The sequence below is a fragment of the Homarus americanus genome, unplaced genomic scaffold (genome assembly GCF_018991925.1).
Source record: "Homarus americanus isolate GMGI-L3 unplaced genomic scaffold, GMGI_Hamer_2.0 scaffold23578, whole genome shotgun sequence".
Lineage (NCBI taxonomy): Eukaryota > Metazoa > Arthropoda > Malacostraca > Decapoda > Nephropidae > Homarus > Homarus americanus.
Window position 1 is genome coordinate 1,694,861 of NW_024733231.1, and position 18,239 is coordinate 1,713,099.

The following is an 18,239-nucleotide window of genomic DNA, read 5'->3' on the forward strand; positions in this document are numbered from 1 at the left end:
TTTTTCAGCTTACTGCTCATACCAAGTGATAGTACCTTCAAATCACTGTGTATTGTAATATTGTTGCGTCAAATTCACTGCTTTTTAAACCTCAATGCTAATTAGATACAGTGCTCATCAAAACTGCTTCTCTTACCATTGAATTATGTTTTACGGTACACTACAATAATAGTTTACCTCTTATTACAGTTAACTTATTTTATATGTTTCCCGATTAAAAACAAGTTTAGATGTCAGCACTACAGCCTATACAGAATCAGAAATCTGATGTAACTAACAGATAGACTGTGATGTCCCATTTATCTTGTGCTGCTCATCACGAAACAGTAGTACAAAGCAACAGGTAGGCGTAACCAAACTCTATGTGCACTGGAGCTGTAGACCTTTACACTATAGGACACTGTAACATTCAGTACATGGAGTGATATAAGTTGTAAAATAGAAAACTATGCCTTCCCAATAAACTATACAATTTCCTGTACAATAAGGAACTTGCATCTGCAGTTCCTTGCACATAAGAGATGGGTAACCTCCAGATGCCTACATATTAGTGATGAACAGCTTGCCTTGCCGATATTTTAAGGATGGGATAATGCAGCTGTCTTCACATTCTGAATTACTCTATAAACTTGGGTCACTGGCAGTTTCCTGCACATAAAAGATGATTACCCTGTAGATGCCTACACGTTATGGAAGGGAGACCCTGTGAACACTAGATGGAAATAAGACCTGTAGAGGAAGAGGCTGGCTAGTACAGTACTCTCACGGGCTAAGTACAGTTTATGTCAAGTGTCACCTGTACCTCGGTGTTCTACTCTGCTGACCTAACTCTATACCTTCATTTACCCTATGAGTGCGTAATCACAAGTAATACATAATGTGAACATCTATGCTTCTCTGACGCCTCATTGTATTATGTACACAAGCAGCCCTCAGCGGAACTACTCACTGTGTATTTCAACTAGTAAGAAAATAACATTACTTTTGCATATAAAGGAAACAACTTGGAAACCAAAACTAGGCTTTAATTCTCAGAGTTATATGTTGAATTTTTATCTTAAGAGGACGTGAGACCGTTTGTAAATGGCTGACTTACTCTCAAAGATAACGCCCAAACACAAGTAAAAAAAACAAAAAACACTGGGAGTCTTCCCTAACCTAACAAACTCTCATTCCCGGCTAGGAGAAAATTTTCAACATTTACTCGTAATTTTTTTAGAATATTATGGGCACTGAAGTGTATACATGTATATTTTGTAGAACAAACAAGATCATATTCACTCTTAATTGGTCGACAATCTTTACTAAATCAGGTTAACATCTCCTTTACACGAATTTATTGATTTTTTTTACTTTCAAACTCGTTCTACATCTAAAAATTCAGACTGAAGGTGCAGAATTTCCTGTTTGTATGATAAAAAAATATTAATTAAATACCATGAAATCTTACTAAAAGAAAGAATATATAAACTAGTGTGGTCGCCCACACTAGTGTGTGTCACACTGTTTGTCTGACTGATGGGGAAATGAGTCTCATGATGTATGAATGAGTGGTACAAAGTATTTTATATATGTCTTGCTATCTATCAAAATATCTCAGTTCTTCCCTAGATACTATAAAATGTTCATTATGACAAAAATTATATTATATAAAGATAACAAGATGTGTGAGGCTAGTCTAGGTAAGAGCCTGATGTAAGAGGTGCAGCAGGGGAAGTAGGGCAAGGCTGGGGGTGGCCAGGGGCGCCGCCGCACCCTTTTCGTCGTTTGGAGGTTTCATGGGCCACGCCGTCATTAGAGGGATGAACCGCTGCCAGAAACACAACCTGTAGGGAAGAGGAAGTTGATAGTAGTTGGAAGGTGATACAAATCTGGCACAGTATACTGTACAACTTATCGGAGAGGATGAACATGACCGTAAAAGGAACAAGTTTTACGAAATTTGTATGAAAAGGAAAGATGGCAGAGTGAAGTACACTCGAGGGCAGTGTTGATAGTGGTAACAGGTTCTCTGGGCATATTGAAGACTTGAAGGAAAGGTCGTGGACAATAAATCCATTGTTTAACTTTCTTGAGCTACAAAATAGAAGGCTGAATGGGCGAGTTGTCGGTTCTGGGTAAACACAAGAAATACACTCTGCCACTTCCGTAGAGTGATACTGTATATATAATTTGTAATAAAAGATTAAAGTCCTGCTATAATAGTCAAGATAACTTTATTTCTCTAGAAACAGGGCCGCCATTTACAATGACTTCACCACCTTCCCTACAGACGACGCTTTCCAACAAACTCACAGCTGCAGTCGGTGGTTGTAGAAAGGATGGCCTCTTCAGACCCCAAATGCCATGTTTCCAGTAAATGCTACATATATGATTTATGCCATATAAGATGAACCAAGCCATTCCTAACTGACGAAGATGTAATATATTTTTATTCAGGCAGGTTTTAAGGGTGTTTTTTTTATGGTCTAAGTCATGGACACTTCGTAAGTGAAGAAATGTGCCGTGAAGAGCAGCTTCAAACATAGTAGATAGTAGATGTCAATAGGATAGTAGAGTATTATCAAGAACTCGGCCAGCCAGCTATGAAGCACGTTAAAATGTTCAAAGGAGGGCGACCAGACTGGTGCCTGCACTTCGGCACCTCAGCTACCCTGAGAGATTGGAGCGCCTGAACTTGCCTAGCTTATACTACAGACGGGCAAGGGGGGACCTAGTTGAGGTGTATAAGCATCTCAGGGGGCACTACTCAGTTGAGTGTCCTTACTTGGAGCTGGCGGACGCTCGCCCCACAAGGGGTCACAGCTCAAGATTGAAGAAGCCGCAAGTCCAGAAAACTGTGAGGGCAACTGTTTCGGAGTGAGGGTTGTAAACTCTTGGAACACTCTACCAGAGAGTGTTGTGACGGCACCGAGTGTGAGCTCTTTCACGAAAAGACTTGACCAACACTGGAGCGGGTTCAGGTACATTCAGGAGCCGGTGCATGCCCAGTATTTACCAACAGTGCGTGACAGAGATGTGACCGATCGCCCGGGCGGCTAACGAGCCGATCAGTGGTGAAGAGGATAAAAGTAAAAGTAAAAGTAAATTACATCTGTCATCTGATTATCGCAAGCCCATTCCCTGGCCATGGTCATCCCTAGTCCTTCCACAACATTAAATATAGACATCAGTGACGAAAACTTACATTTTCCAAACATGAAATAGAGAACAGTGATGAAAGCTTCCATGTTGGAGTTATCGGCCTTTTGCAAGTAAATGCACACGATGATACTTGAGCAGTAATTTATTTTAAAGTAAAAATAAGATTTTCCTGTGTATATCAACATTGTATATGGTCACAAGTCCTGTATTTCTGCTGGTAATAACACATACTGTACACCACAGCTCGCTGCCTCCATCTCCCGTTCGGCGGCTGGAGCCAGCCAGTGACGTTACAACAAATCACAGAGCTTTTCGCAGGCACGTGACTTTTTAGCTACTTTAACCCTTATTTTTAGCACTTTTTGGCCCAATTTATTTAAAAATATCATTACCATTGTGAATTTAAGCGTTTTCTTTACCCATTTACCTGTGCTGGACGAGGTTGTGACTAAGGGACAGGTGTTCACTCATCTCAAGGTGCACGAGATGACTCATGTTGTATGTTGGCCACTGTAGCCCTCTCAACTCCGGCACCCTGCTGGGGGAGACGCTTTACTGAGAACAACTTTACTGAAGATGGCTTGAGTGAGGAGGACAATGTTACTGAGAATATCTTTACTGAGGAGGCAATCTTTAATGAAAATAATTTAATACACCAACTTTACTGAGAAGTATGACTTTACTGAGGAGAATAACTTGATTGAGAAGAATTACTTGACTGAGAAGAATTACTTTACTGAGGAGAATAACTTGATTGAGAAGAATTACTTGACTGAGAAGAATTACTTTACTGAGGAGAATAACTTGACTGAGAAGAATTACTTTACTGAGGAGATTAACTTTACTGAGGAGAGTGACTTTACTGAGGAGATTAACTTTACTGAGGAGAGTGACTTTACTGAGGAGAATGACTTTACTGAGGAGAAGACTTTACTGAATGACGTTAATTAGAAGAATGATTTAATGAAGCGAATAACTTTACCTAAGAGAACAACTTTTTAAGAGGAACCTCTGACTGGGCTGGTGACTTTGAGTACGATGACATTCTATTCAGGTGCTTAAGTCATCATAATCATGAGGTTATGTCATCATAGTCAAGGGGCTAATCAATCGTACTAAAGGAGCTAAGTCATAATTTTCAAGAGCTTACATCATCGTACTTAAAGGGTTAAGTCATTATATTCAAGGGGTTAAGTCATTATATTCAAGGGGCTAAGTCATTATATTCAAGGGGTTAAGTCATCACACGCAAGGGGTTACGTCCTCGCACTCAAGGGATGAAGTCATTCGTACTCAAGGAATTAAGTCATTGTACTCAAGGGATTAAGTCATTCGTACTAAAGAGTTTAAATAATTATACTCAAGGGATGAAGTCAGCATACTCAAGGGATTAAGTCATCGTTCTCAAAGGGATTAAGTCATTGTACTCAAGGGATTAGGACATTAGGTCATCGTACTCAAGGGATTAAGTCATCGTTCTCAAAGGGATGAAGTCATCGTACTCAATGGATTAAGTCATCGTTCTCAAAGGGATTAAGTTATCATACTCAAAGGATTAAGTCATCATACTCTAAGGATTAAGTCATCGTACTCAAGGGATTAATTCATCGTACTCAAGGGATTAATTCATCGTACTCAAGGGATTAAGTCATCGTACTCAAGGGATTAAACGTACCCAGTGTGAGCGAAGGAGATGATAAGTCTCATGATGGTGGTGGCAACTGAGCGATCGTCCGGGCCTCGTAGGGTGTTCATCAGACCCAGAAATGGCTGACCGAACACAAACTGCAGTTCACTCTCATGGTAGGAACCTGCAAAGCCACACCTAGCAATATGAGCTTCAAACTGACACAGACAACGTGAGCTTGAGAGGGAACTTGTATAACCCGTTCAAAGTTCATCACCGACTTAAAGTCTAGCTATTCCAAGGTTAGGTTAATGTTAAGTCAAGTAAGAAGTTAAATTGTCTCCAGCTTGTGACACACCGGCCATACACCCACCTATCCATTTCTGGTCTCCCACACGCACGTCATCAGGAGAAGCGTAGGAGAATTCGGCGAAGTAGAGGCTAGTCCAGCGACTGAGCAGCCCTGCCTCCTCCACACAGGGCACCCGCAGGCCGAGGTCAGAGATCAACTGAAAAAAGAAAAGTAGGTCAATCACAATCACTGAGGAGAGTGCTGACACGTCCACCAGTTCGACTAACAACCACCAGTACAGTATATCTGAACCTAGAAAGCATCACATATCAGCTGAAAGTCACATACCGCCTGTTACATTCATACATAAGTTGTGGCAGATGGGAATACGTCAGAATTTCATAAATCAATTGGAATTATCTTTTAAATACAAGAAAAAAGAACGAGTATAGTAAAGATTCTATTTAAAAAAGATCATAGTCATGCGGGACATGTTGGTGTCTATGATGGTCAATGTATATAACTTGGCTCAAAACAAGACTTAGAGTAAATTTTAATTCATCATGACCGTTACTGAGTACACTTGTGGTGCTTACTCCAGCATCAACCAGTCACACGGCACCACCTTCACAGACTCGACCTTCTCTGAGAGCCTTCGCGGCCCCTACCACCTACTGTAGTACTTTGACTTGGCCGAATGTAAACTCATCAATACAGTTTACAGAGAGAAAATATATGAACATAGTGCAAGTGTTGATAGTCTACCTCAGCCATGACCTTGATGGGGACCATCGGTTGAGGGGCGGCGGGAGTGTGGTGGTAGCCGTTGCGGTAGAGGTAGGAGGCACGGACGGCGTGCCTGACGGCGGCCAGTGCTAGAGGCTCCAGCTCAGGGAAATTTAGTTTCATCAACATGTCCATCCACTTCTCAGCGTCACCCAGACTGAGGTCGATGTTTTCTGGAGGAAAAGATTCATCTATTACACGTTATTAGTTTCTCTGTGTCATAATCATTACAACACTAGTGAACTAATACTCATATTAGACCGACTGAATCACTTTACTTAAATCAGGTGTTGAAGGCCTGACCCTAAGAGCTGTGAGTCTCGCAGCATGACTGGTGTACACAACATGTCATCTGCTCAGTAGAAAATGACAAAAAATATCACAAATCTCATCATGGTGACATATAACACTGATTAGGTAAACACACTCCATTATATTTCATTAATCTGCAATAAAAGCTTCACACTGATACACCTAACATATACAGAATGCCTGCCATGGCTCTACGAACACCACACACATATGCTTATGTGAAGCACAATAGAAATGCTAGACTGAACATAAGAACCTAGATGTACAGTAGAGAGCTCGGTGTCCAGGAGTGTGTCCGAGTGATGGTTAACATTTATCAAGGTTGCCACCATAAAACACATCCATAAATTTCGAAACAAACCAAACAAACCACAAACGTGACCAGGTATGTCACGCACATCGTGCCTAAGGTAAGATTTTGCTATGAGGGGTTTTCTTGAGACGGAATTTTAATTTTCCGTTGTTATTCTAACTACGACTAATATAGAGAAGTTTTGTTAACATGTGACCTGCTGTTAAGCAAGATTTTGGAGAGCTTGTCGACTTTTCGTGTTATAGTGGGTGGGAAACACACACACTCACTCTCTCTCTCTCTCTCTCACTCATGTATATATATATATATATATATATATATATATATATATATATATATATATATATATATATATATATATATATATATATATATATATATATATATATATATATATATATATATATATATATATATATATATATATATATATATATATATATATTTTTTTTTTTTTTATGTATTTCATTTATTTTTCTTATTCGTGTCTAAAGCTTGTGTTGTGATTTAGACAGACAGAGTCGCAAATGATACTCACTTTTCCTAAACCAGATGGAGACCTCATCCCTGGTGAGGGTCATGATGAGGGGTACAGGAGGCAACGAGCCCTCCTCCAGCAGTCTCCTGGGGGCCCGCGGCAGGAACACCCCAGGCAGGTCACCCTCTACTACAGGGGCGAAGGTCAGCCACAACCCGTCCTGTAAGTTGTCCTTCTCATATACCTGCCAGAGACCATCACAGGTTAATGCGGTTCATGGAGAGACATGTTACAAGTCCATAATATACAAGCATGGGAGGATGACGCACGGCGACAGTTTCCTCTACGACCATCGTGCACACTAAGGTAGTTTAGATTTAGGTTTGAAAAGTTAGTTTACGACTAGTTAAGCCAGTTAACGTTGGTGCATCTGATGTGGAAGGGTAATTGTGGGCGTGGGTGAGACAGCATACCTTGTTGGTCTTATGGGGTGGGTGGTGTAGCCTTACCTCGTTGATGGTATGGGGGTCGGTGCGTCTGAGGCAGTCGACCAGCTCGGTGGAGGGAGTCTGTGGACAGCCCACGTCAGCCGCCAGCTTCTGGGCGAAATGATTGGGTCGTGTCTGCAGGGACCAAGGCGCCAGGGCACAGCCGGACAGAGCCACTGCCCGCGTGAACAACCCTGGGGAGTGTAGCGCTATGAGTCATCCCAGTAAAGAACAGGTCAAATGTACCTGTTATGTTCAAGTTTTGGTCATCTCCAGGGGCCTTATAAAGCGTCACAGTCCGGAGATCCAAGGCGTCAGATGCAAGTGTGTGGATCAACCTAATATGCACAATGGTTATTTTGGTCAATAAATATTGTTGTATTATATTATTGGTAGAAATTTATACTGCTGCATTGTTATAAGCTTTTGTATGGACTGCTGTTCAAATCATCATTGAAATGAAATTAATTAAGTCAAGTGTCAAAAATCAAGCTGTTTACCACGTACTGTGCCCAACCCAATAACTTTGAAACTATCAGTCTTTAGTAACATCATAATGAGAAAGTGATATATATATATATATATATATATATATATATATATATATATATATATATATATATATATATATATATATATATATATATATATATATATATATATTAGTTTTTTACTTTTAATTTGCTTCCTTGCGTCCAGTGGATGAAATACTCTGGGACAAGACGAAGAATAATGAATGATATTAACACAAAATTAAAACCATGTTATGAATACCAATGGGTTTTTCTTGAAAAAGTAATTAACTAAATTCAAAGCTGGTCAGAAGACTTCATTACCACCGTACCGTAAGTGTTCGCTCATCACAGTAAGCCACCTGAATTGTTTACATGTTTGGTATTCATTAACACACCTTTTAGTATATTAAACTGAGAGAGAGAGAGAGAGAGAGAGAGAGAGATAATATAGCATATTTAGTATCTTATGACTTGGTGTTCTGCAGTAGCTCCTTCAACCCTTTAGTCTTCCTTCAAGGCCCATTATAGGACAACACACGATCCACCATACATAAAGGAAACAGTGCTTGGACTCAACTCAACACCCCACCTGGCGGGTTGGCGTGATGATGGGTTTGTGGGGTGCCGCTTTCACCTGAGGTTCAATGCCTGCCAGAGACAGACGCCCTGGGCCTGCACGTGTGATGGGAGAACGCGAAGAATGGAGCTCCGTCCTCCATAGTGACTCATGCGTTAATTAGGTCAAGACTAAAGAGGTAGATCGTCTGCTGTCAACCACACACCGACCTGTCGCGAACCTCGTCCTCGACACAGGCTCTGGCACACACACACCGCCCCTCTACGGCTGCCACTCGCCTTCTCTTAGAGGCTTAGACCCAAGTCAAGGTAGAGGGATCGGAACACTCGGATGTCAGGAACAGATATTATATAGAAATCCGAAGCCCAATTGTTTAAAGAATCGTACGTTACATTACACTCGACCTCATTCAAGAGAAAATGTCACAACGCATCTAAATGACCCACTTATAAGACTCCGGTACCATTATAACAATGGGTTCGAAATAACAGTAAGCCAAGATTCTAAGCAAGATTCCTTTACACACTCTCCAGTTAATTACGAATATAAAACAGATCGTACGAGGCTTTGAGAACCAGGACCCAGGGACCAAGGCGGAAGTGATCTCAGCATAATATACAGAGATACAGAGAGTCGTGCAGGTGACACTTCCCCGAGAGCCATTAACGTTATTTACACAGGAGTGAGGAGTTACCTGACCACTGGCCCGGACACATATTTTTATGACCCACAAGGCAAGGAAATTGATGCAGAAACTTTAGGAAACTGGAGTGTGTGGTGGTGATGAGTGTGTGGTGGTGATGAGTGTGTGGTGGTGATGAGTGTGTGGTGGTGATGGTGTTGGTAAGTGTGTGGTGGTGATAGTGGTGGTGAGTGTGTGGTGGTGTTGGGGAGTGTGTGATGGTAAGTGTGTTGGTGGTGATGGTGGTGGTGAGTGTGTGGTGGTGATAGTGGTTGTGAGTGTGTGATGGTGAGTGTGTGTGGTGGTGATGGTGGTGAGTGTGTGGTAGTGAGTGTGTGATGGTGATGGTGGTTGTGAGTGTGTGGTGGTGATGATAGTGGTGATGATAGTGGTGATGGTGGTGGTGGTGGTGGTGACGATGATGGTGGTAGTGGTAGTAGTTGCGGCGATGATAGTGGTGGTGGTGGTTTTGTGGCGGCGATGGTTGTAGTGGTGGCGGCGGTGGTGGTGGTGGTGGTGAAGACGGTGGTGATGGTGGTGGTGGAGGAGAGTGACGCGCGCCACAGGTAATATTCTCCCTCTATTAATCACTGTGTCTTCCTGAGTGACGGGAGGAGCCAGGAGGAAGGAGGCGAAGGGAGGAGGAGGAGGAGGAAGGCGAGGGGAGGAAGTAGGTCAGGGAAGGAGGTTGATGAATGGGGAGGAGGAGGAGGAGGAAGGTGAGGGGAGGAGGAGGAAGAGGGAGAACGGAAGAGAATGAAGGTACAAGTTGACAGGAAGAGGGGGAGGTGAACGTAAGGAGGAGAGCTGACGAGGGGGAAGGACTGAATGACTGACTGACCAACTGACACTGACTGACCGACCTATTTACTGACTGACTGACTGAAGGAGAGAAAAATCCTCCACGTCAGCAAATATCAACAAAGTCGGTGATCAATTTGTGGTCTTCTTGTAATGCTCTCAAGAGTTTCCGCTGTGGAGGAAAATGCCATCGTTTGGGGGGACATTTTTCGTTTTAGGGGCAAATTATTTTCTGTGGCTAAAGGTATCATGTTACTACAGTATATCAATAAGGGAGAGAGAATGTTTTTTGAGGGGATGTGGTTATAGGGGGAAAAAAGGAAGAACAGAGGGGAATAATAGAGAAGGGAAGAATCTTCTTTTAAAAATGAATGAAGATAAGTAGTCTATTCCTAACACATAAGTACACACTAGACTAACAACACAAAGCACTTCTAATTTACCATACTTACACACTTAAATCATCACTCTAAATGTAGTAAATTACTTAATTCTACTTTACACTTTACCAATACTAGTAAACTTTGATCAGAAATCCACCACTGACCTTGACTGTACTTTATTTACCTGACACTGTAGCAAGACATAAACCCTTTTTAATATCGTCCAGGATACAGGAACTGCTGTACCTATATAATGTACTTATATAATGTACTTAATACCTACACCTGTACTTGTAGTCACATTTCTGTAGTGAAGATTATATATTACGTCAGTAAAGTTGTTACTGTACATGTAATTATTATTTCATCAGGTTAACGCTAGAGTGAACATTAATACATCAGGTTAACACTAGAGTGAACATTAATACATCAGGTTAACACTAGAGTGAACATTAATACATCAGGTTAACACTAGAGTGAACATTAATACATCAGGTTAACACTAGAGTGAACATTAATACATCAGGTTAACGCTAGAGTGAACATTAATACATCAGGTTAACACTAGAGTGAACATTAATACATCAGGTTAACGCTAGAGTGAACATTACTACGTCAGGTTAACGCAAGATTGAACATTACTACATCACGTTAACGCTAGAGTGAACATTACTACGTCAGGTTAACGCTAGAGTGAACATTAATACATCAGGTTAACGCTAGAGTGAACATTAATACATCAGGTTAACTCGAGAGTAAACAATACTACAACAGGTTTACGTTACGTCTTGCTATATCTACGTAAGATAATTCCAGTGACACATTCTAATACATTATTCGTCTTAGTGCGTCTGATATTTTCCTTTTTTCCAATTTCATTTCAGTTCAGATTTGTGTTCATCTAGTTAGAGGCAGGAGGAGGGGGTCTTTGTGAAATCTGATGCATGTCTCCCGCAGAATTACTTGGGGGGCTGTGTGGGAGGAGAGCGCGTGGGAGGAAGAGAGTCGTGGGAAGGGAGCACGTAGGAGAGGGGCACGTGGGAGGGAGAGAGTCGTGAGAGGGAGAGTCGTGGGAGAGAGAGTCGTGGGAAGGGAGCACGTAGGAGAGGGGCACGTGGGAGGGAGAGAGTCGTGAGAGGGAGAGTCGTGGGAGAGAGAGTCGTGGGAAGGGAGCACGTAGGAGAGAGGCACGTGGGAGGGAGAGAGTCGTGGGAGGGAGAGTCGTGGGAGGCGGGTTAGAGATACGCGCTAAAGACACACAGTCCCAGGAGTAGAGAAGAGAAATAATTATAACACAACAATGAACGGGAGAGACGCAGGTGAAGCATATTTACCTTCGAATACTCTGTCTCACTTGTAGGGGAAAGTGACTTGTCCTGGGGAAGTGGTGACTTACTTACCCTGGGAGAGAGGTGAGACAAGGTGCAGGATGACGGAGGCGGCGCCGGCGGAGTTGCCCACAAGCAGAAGCTTGTCCTTATGGGCACCGAAGTACTGGGCGTGGCGTCGCACCCATAGCATGGCCAGCCGCTGATCCAGAAGACCCCAATTTCCCCGCGACGTGGAGTCCCCCGTTGACAGGAACCCTGGGAAGGCGAGAGACTTGTTATATGCTTGTTACAAGGAGGTTGGGAGGGTCGGACGAAAGTGTGGAGAGAGATGTGAAGGTGTTCAGTCTGAAATGGGAGATCTAAGTTTGAACGGCTGGAACGGAAACATTATGTGTCAGAGAGCAGATGTTCTTCAAAGCACATAAAAAGTTTCTCATTTACACTTCAGAAGTTCCTGAGGTGAAAAATACGGGACGACGCTTTAAGAGGAGGGATGGATCACATTTTTTATATTTTTATTATTATTATTATTATTATTATTATTATTATTATTATTATTATTATTATTATTATTATTTGGGTTGAGGATGGAGAAATGGATGAAGATCAGCTTATATTCAGATGAAGAATCAACATTACAGGAGTTTAATAAAGAAGAAACATATAAATCTTTAGGGAGAACTGGAACGAATTCAGGTACACATTTTCTTGATAATGAGAGATTGGATGCCATCAAGGTGTTCAGGCTTTGTTTAGGTCAAGAATGGACACAGCAGAAAACACTACGGCAGTATAATGAACAAGGTGCTGTAGGCGGCGAGGTGAAAGATCGAGGTACTTGGAAGACGTAGTTGCCAAGACAAATGTAACCCATAAGTCTCACTTTACCTTGACCTGTATTTAGTTTACACACTCTAGTTGTACAGTAATTGATATAAATGGTCAGTTATTATGTTGTTGTGATTTACAGCTTAAGTTGTTTCTCCCTCTCTCTCCTTCCTTCCCTCCCTCCTCCCTACCTCTCCACGCATCTTTTCATTTGACTCCCATGTTCCTGTAGATAGGAGGAGAGAGAGAGAGAGAGAGCGTGGGTGGAAGAGTGGCAGGAGGTAGGAGGCAAAGGTCAGAGCTTCAGTGTGTTGACTTACACTGTTACTGTCAGAGGGTTTTATTTTTTCATAACAAACTACGGAATTATCTCTCTCTCTCTCTCTCTCTCTCTCTCTCTCTCCCACACACACGCAGAATACATGAAGATACATGTTCTGCACATCTGCTGAATGTGTGTTAACACCTGCTCTACACACCTGACCAGAACTGCCCTATACACTTGGCCACACCTGCCTTACATACTTGGCCACACCTGCCCTACACACTTGGTCACACCTGCTCTACACACATAGCCACACCTGTCCTATACACATGGCCACACCTGCCTTACATACTTGGCCACACCTGCCTTACACACTTGGCCAAACCTGCCCTACACAATTAGCCACACCTGCCTTACACACTTGGCCACACCTGCTCTACACACTTAGCCACACCTGCCCTACACACTTAGCCACACCTGCCCTACACACTTAGCCACACCTGCCCTACACACCTGGTGAGGGAGAATAAGCTGCGAAGCTCATTAGTGAGAGACAAGACTGAACCGCCATCATTATCCCACGCCGCGCCACCTAACTCATCCTACTTGTGTCCTCTCGTTAGTGGGCGCTCCCGACCGCGCGCCTCCTAGCCCCCACCCACCACCTCCACCCATGCCCACACCCATGAAATATGGTCTACGATCGCTCAATCTCATGACCTATTTCCACCATCTACCCCCACCTCCCTAACCCACGCCTTCATCAACAACCCCACGCCCATAATCATGACCCATGTCCACCCTCTCTCACCGCCCAGACGACCCATCACTACAAGTGGTTGGACAGTGGATGGCGGTGTGGTGGTGGGCGGAGATATGGTAGTGATGGTGAGGGAACAGTGGGCCGTGGTGGAGGGGACCAGGATGAAGCTCTTAGTGGGACGAGTTTACTGTGTGAAATAATTCAATGGTCTTCAGTAACTTCACAGCTCCCTGGACTCGACCGGGATGTAACATTATTTACATCAGCATTACTACACGACTCCCGATATTTCTACAGTATTTCAAGAGAATATTTTAGAATTATTTTACAATTAACACATGTCAAAATAATTAATGATCAGATACTCGTCAAATAACTAATGATCTGAGTATTGTCAAAATAAATAATGATTAAACAAGCGTCGAATTAATTAACGAGGAGATTGTGGGAGTGAGACTGAACACAGGAAGTTCTCGAAGCCGTGTTCGGGTCAGTGTGCAGGACGCCGGAGTATGAAACACGGGCGTGGAGCTCCATGAGGCTCCGGTCACCTGCCTTACTCAATCATTCGTGGAGAGAACATCTTGGTGACCGCGGACTACTAAAAGCTAGACTGATTCTCCTATGCTCTATCAAGATTTCTATAATGATAAAATTTCGTAAACGTAATCTCTCCTGACGCCAGGTCTTTACGTGTGTCATCTCGGGGTGATAAAGTCAGTCAGAATGTGGCTTTGAAGATTGAACTCATGAACAGTGATTACTTGCACAGTCCAGACTACAGTGATGACACCCCGATACTAGTGATGGCCTGCTTCTTCCCTCCCCCCTTTTTCTCCCTCTCCTCCCTCTCCCCCCTTGCCCCCCCCCCACTCCCCTGCGGGTCACTCACTCACCGAAGGGCCCGAGGCGGTAGTTGATGGTGACGACAACGATGCCCTCTGAGGCGAGCTTCTCCCCAGGGTAGAGGCGGCCACCGTTGGAGTAGAAGGATCCACCGTGGATGTAAAGGAGGACGGGCATGGTGGCGTTGGCCCCCCGCCTCCTGGTCCCTCGGCCCGCACTGCCGGCACCTTCTATCTGAAAAAAATATCCACATGACATGACAGTTCAACTTGTTGCCTGAGTGAGAGACACCGGGGAAAGGTAATGTGTAACACGAATGACAAACTCTCTCTCTCTCTCTCTCTACATAAATTACAAGAAACCTAGATACCTAAAACCTTGTTCTCTTCCTCCCCAGCAGGGCAACAACAACTTATTTCCAAGAACTTAACACTGAACAACAAGTGTTACAGTGGTCTCCTTACCTGTGGTCCCTCAACACGAAGTGACTGTTAGGCTCACCCACCAACTGTACTGCCGCCACACGTGAGATCATAGATACATAAACCTGTTATAATTACCGTTACTATTATCATTGCTTACGACTGTTCTCTTGTATAAGTACCGTATATATGGTTATCATTCTATAATAGGTTACTGTAACTTGATCAAGACCATCTGACCATTCGAAATTTTTTTTTAGATCTTCCTGTAGTTTTGCAGAGTCCTCGTCAGATTTAGTTACACGTCCTATTTTAGTGTCATCAGCAAATTTACTTATGTGATGGAGCACATGTCATGGACAAAAGTGTGAGTAAGCGCCCACTCCCTCGCTGTAGAGGGGCGCTGAAACAGGCGTGGCAGAGGCCACTTGCAGATAGAAGAACGACTGTGTACCTGTGTGATAAGAACAAAAGAACATAAGAATGGAGAAAAATGCAGCGAGCCTTTTGGCCATTCTGGGCAGTCCCGTTTACACCCAACCCCCTTCGCTCATTTATCCGCCCGCCCTATATTTGTAGTTACCCAGCGTGTTCGAGTTAATGATGAAGTTCGGTTACTTGTTGTACTCAGCCACTACTCTTTCTAAACCACAATTTACCTATCTCGCGTCTAAATCTAAATTTGTCTAATTTAAAATCATTCTACGAGTTGCTCCTGGTTGGATCGTCTGAGTACTTTTGTTACATCACCTTTGTTTAGCCCTGATTTCCATTTATACACCTCTATCATATCGCCCCTCACTCTACGTCTCTCGAGGGAGTGCATATTAAGATGCTTTAACCTGTCTCTGTACTCAAGGATCCTAATGTCTGGGATTAGTCTTGTCATTCTCCTCTGAATTTTTTTTAAGGATTCTATATCCATTCTGTAATACGGTGACCCAAACTGAACTGCTAATCCAAGTGAGGTCTCACAAGCGCAAGATATAGTTTTAGGATGACTTCGCAAGTCTTGTAACTAACACTCCTTTGTTAGCCTTGTTTCGGGCTAATACACATTGTTTACTTGGTTTAAGATTCCTACTTATTATTACTCCTAAATCTTTCTCAGTCGGATTTCTCAATAACAATGTTGGTCATCTGATATCTGATTTCTCTGTTCACATTAAATTTCATGTGCCATTTTTCACACCATGCGATTTTTTTAGATCTTCTTGTAGTTTTGTGGATTCCTCGTCAGATTTAATTACATGCCCTATTTTAGTGTCGTCAGCAAATTTACTAATGTTGTTGTCTACGCCTATATCTATATCGTTTATGTATATAATAAATAGTAATGGTCTAAGTACTCAGCCTTGGGGTACTCCACTAGTGACGTTACCCCAATCGGATTTAGTGCCGTTAATGCTTACTCGCTGTTTCCTGTCCTGTAACCATGCCCTAATCCATTTTACAATATCTCCTCCAATTCCTCGAGCCTCCACTTTTCGTATTAGTCTTTCGTGGGGAACTCTGTCGAAGGCTTTGCTAAAGTCGAGGTATACCACATCACAATCGTGTTCGTCATCCACTGATCCGAAAACATCTGAAAAGAATGTTAATAGATTAGTCAGACGTGAACGCCCGCTTGTGAAGCCATGTTGGGAATCATTGATCAACTTGTGCTTCTCCAGGTGATTTCGAATAGAGTTTGAAATTATTGCTTCCAGTAATTTGCCTACAATTGATGTTAAACTGATTGGACAGTAGTTAGACGAGAATGAACTATCTCTCTTCTTGAAAATTGGTGTCACATTCACTATCCTTGAAGATTCTGGTGGTGACGCTGGTACTGGACAGCTGGCGAGAAACCGTCGCTGTAAATACGAGTAAGTCAATGACAAACTGATATAAAACCAAATTATAATATTAACTAATGTTTAATGCTTTATGTTAAAAAGGTAATATGCATTTTCATTAACGTTTTTGTACAAGGATAAAAATTAACGCGATTGTGTGTGTGTGTGTGTATACGTATTTGAGTGTTTGTGTGTACGTTGTTTTTATATTGATGTGCACATGTGTGTTTTAATTCTATGTTGTGTTCATGTGTACATGATTATGTGTGTATGTGTATGTTGTGTTCATGTGTACGTGTTTGTGTGTTTATGTGTATGATGTGCTGATGTGTACGTGTTTGTGTCTGTGTATGTTGTGTTTTTATATTCATATGTCTACGTGTGTGTGTGTGTGTGTGTGTGTGTGTGTGTGTGTGTGTTCTTTCTTTGCACAGGTAAACAATTAGTCACACCTCTCATTACCTGTTTCTTTTTACCCCAATTGACTGACTAATTGTACACAGGTAGAGAGATGCTTCTATACCATATAAGGTAATTTAATGTTTTTTATTTTTATTTTTCTTATTCAGGCTTCAGTAGATTTTATACTAAACAGATTTAATTTAGTAATACTTGTGGAAGGTGTTCAGGCCGGCGCATAACATTAATAACATGAAACTAAACTTTCTATATACATACTCAAACAACCACCAAGCATCACCACCAAACTGCTGTGGTTCATGTTAGTCCATTCCGGTTTAACTTCAGTAGTCATTCATCACCTCACCTGGTGGCTCAGTTATCTTAAATTCCCAGAAGGTCAATCTATATACTGTCTATAAAATGTTGCCTCTAACTAACTCACCCACTCACTCACTCAATCACCTGAACACGAGGTTGAAGTCGATATATGATTCCTAGATTTGGAGACACCTGAAATTTCGGTCCTTTCAAAAACTGACAGGAGTCCACAGTCAAGTGACATTACCCGCTTCGTCTTGTTCTTTTCATATTCTTCACACTATCTCCCTCCCTCTTTTTTAGGGCTTGTAATATGAACTATAACTATATTCTATTTCGGCCCAACAGTCAGCTATTAATCCAACCCTTCAGATGATCGCACAATTTCTTCACACGTCAACAACAGTAAATAATTTCAAGAGGTAATCAATACTTATATTCTGACACACCTAAAAGGGAACGATTTACTCAGTGATGAACAGCAGGGCTTTCATAATGGCCCCTTTACTATTGATCATCTGTTAATCTTCACTCAGTCAGTCCACCAATCAATAGAGAGTGACGGTAAACCCAGGCAGAAGCACTTGACATTCCCAAAACATAGGACAGATTTTGGCGCTGATCGTTACTGTAAAACTGTCTTCATATTGCCTTAGCCTCCTCCTTTTAATTTCTTCTTTTCCCTCCAGTCATGAGTATGTGTAGTCCTGGACGATATTTTTTCCCACTAAGGCCGCTTTCACGCGGCACGGTGCAGTGGACTACTGTTGACTGATGGTTCATATGTACGTTTTCACACTGCATGGTCACGGCGAATCTGTCGTCACG

At 42.4% G+C, this 18,239-nt stretch overlaps 1 protein-coding gene across 3 annotated transcripts in view; it reads right to left on the reverse strand.

Annotated features, from left to right (window-relative positions):
- Window positions 1-1,008: 1,008 nt before the first annotated feature.
- Window positions 1,009-18,239, reverse strand: part of LOC121869532 (carboxylesterase 1E-like) — a 79,877-nt gene continuing 62,646 nt past the window's right edge. Inside the window, exons 3-11 of one of the 3 annotated variants that reach the window (XM_042370903.1) lie at window positions 14,482-14,665; window positions 11,799-11,984; window positions 7,462-7,634; window positions 7,013-7,196; window positions 5,829-6,040; window positions 5,145-5,280; window positions 4,820-4,955; window positions 3,572-3,679; window positions 1,009-1,826 (exon numbers count right to left, since the gene is read on the reverse strand). In XM_042370903.1, coding sequence (XP_042226837.1) covers window positions 1,679-1,826; window positions 3,572-3,679; window positions 4,820-4,955; window positions 5,145-5,280; window positions 5,829-6,040; window positions 7,013-7,196; window positions 7,462-7,634; window positions 11,799-11,984; window positions 14,482-14,665 — 1,467 coding nt within the window. In that variant the 3' untranslated portion in view covers window positions 1,009-1,678. Of the gene's footprint in view, window positions 1,827-3,571; window positions 3,683-4,819; window positions 4,956-5,144; window positions 5,281-5,828; window positions 6,041-7,012; window positions 7,197-7,461; window positions 7,635-11,798; window positions 11,985-14,481; window positions 14,666-18,239 lie in introns of all 3 variants that reach the window. The other 2 variants (XM_042370902.1, XM_042370904.1) reach the window with 2 other exon arrangements.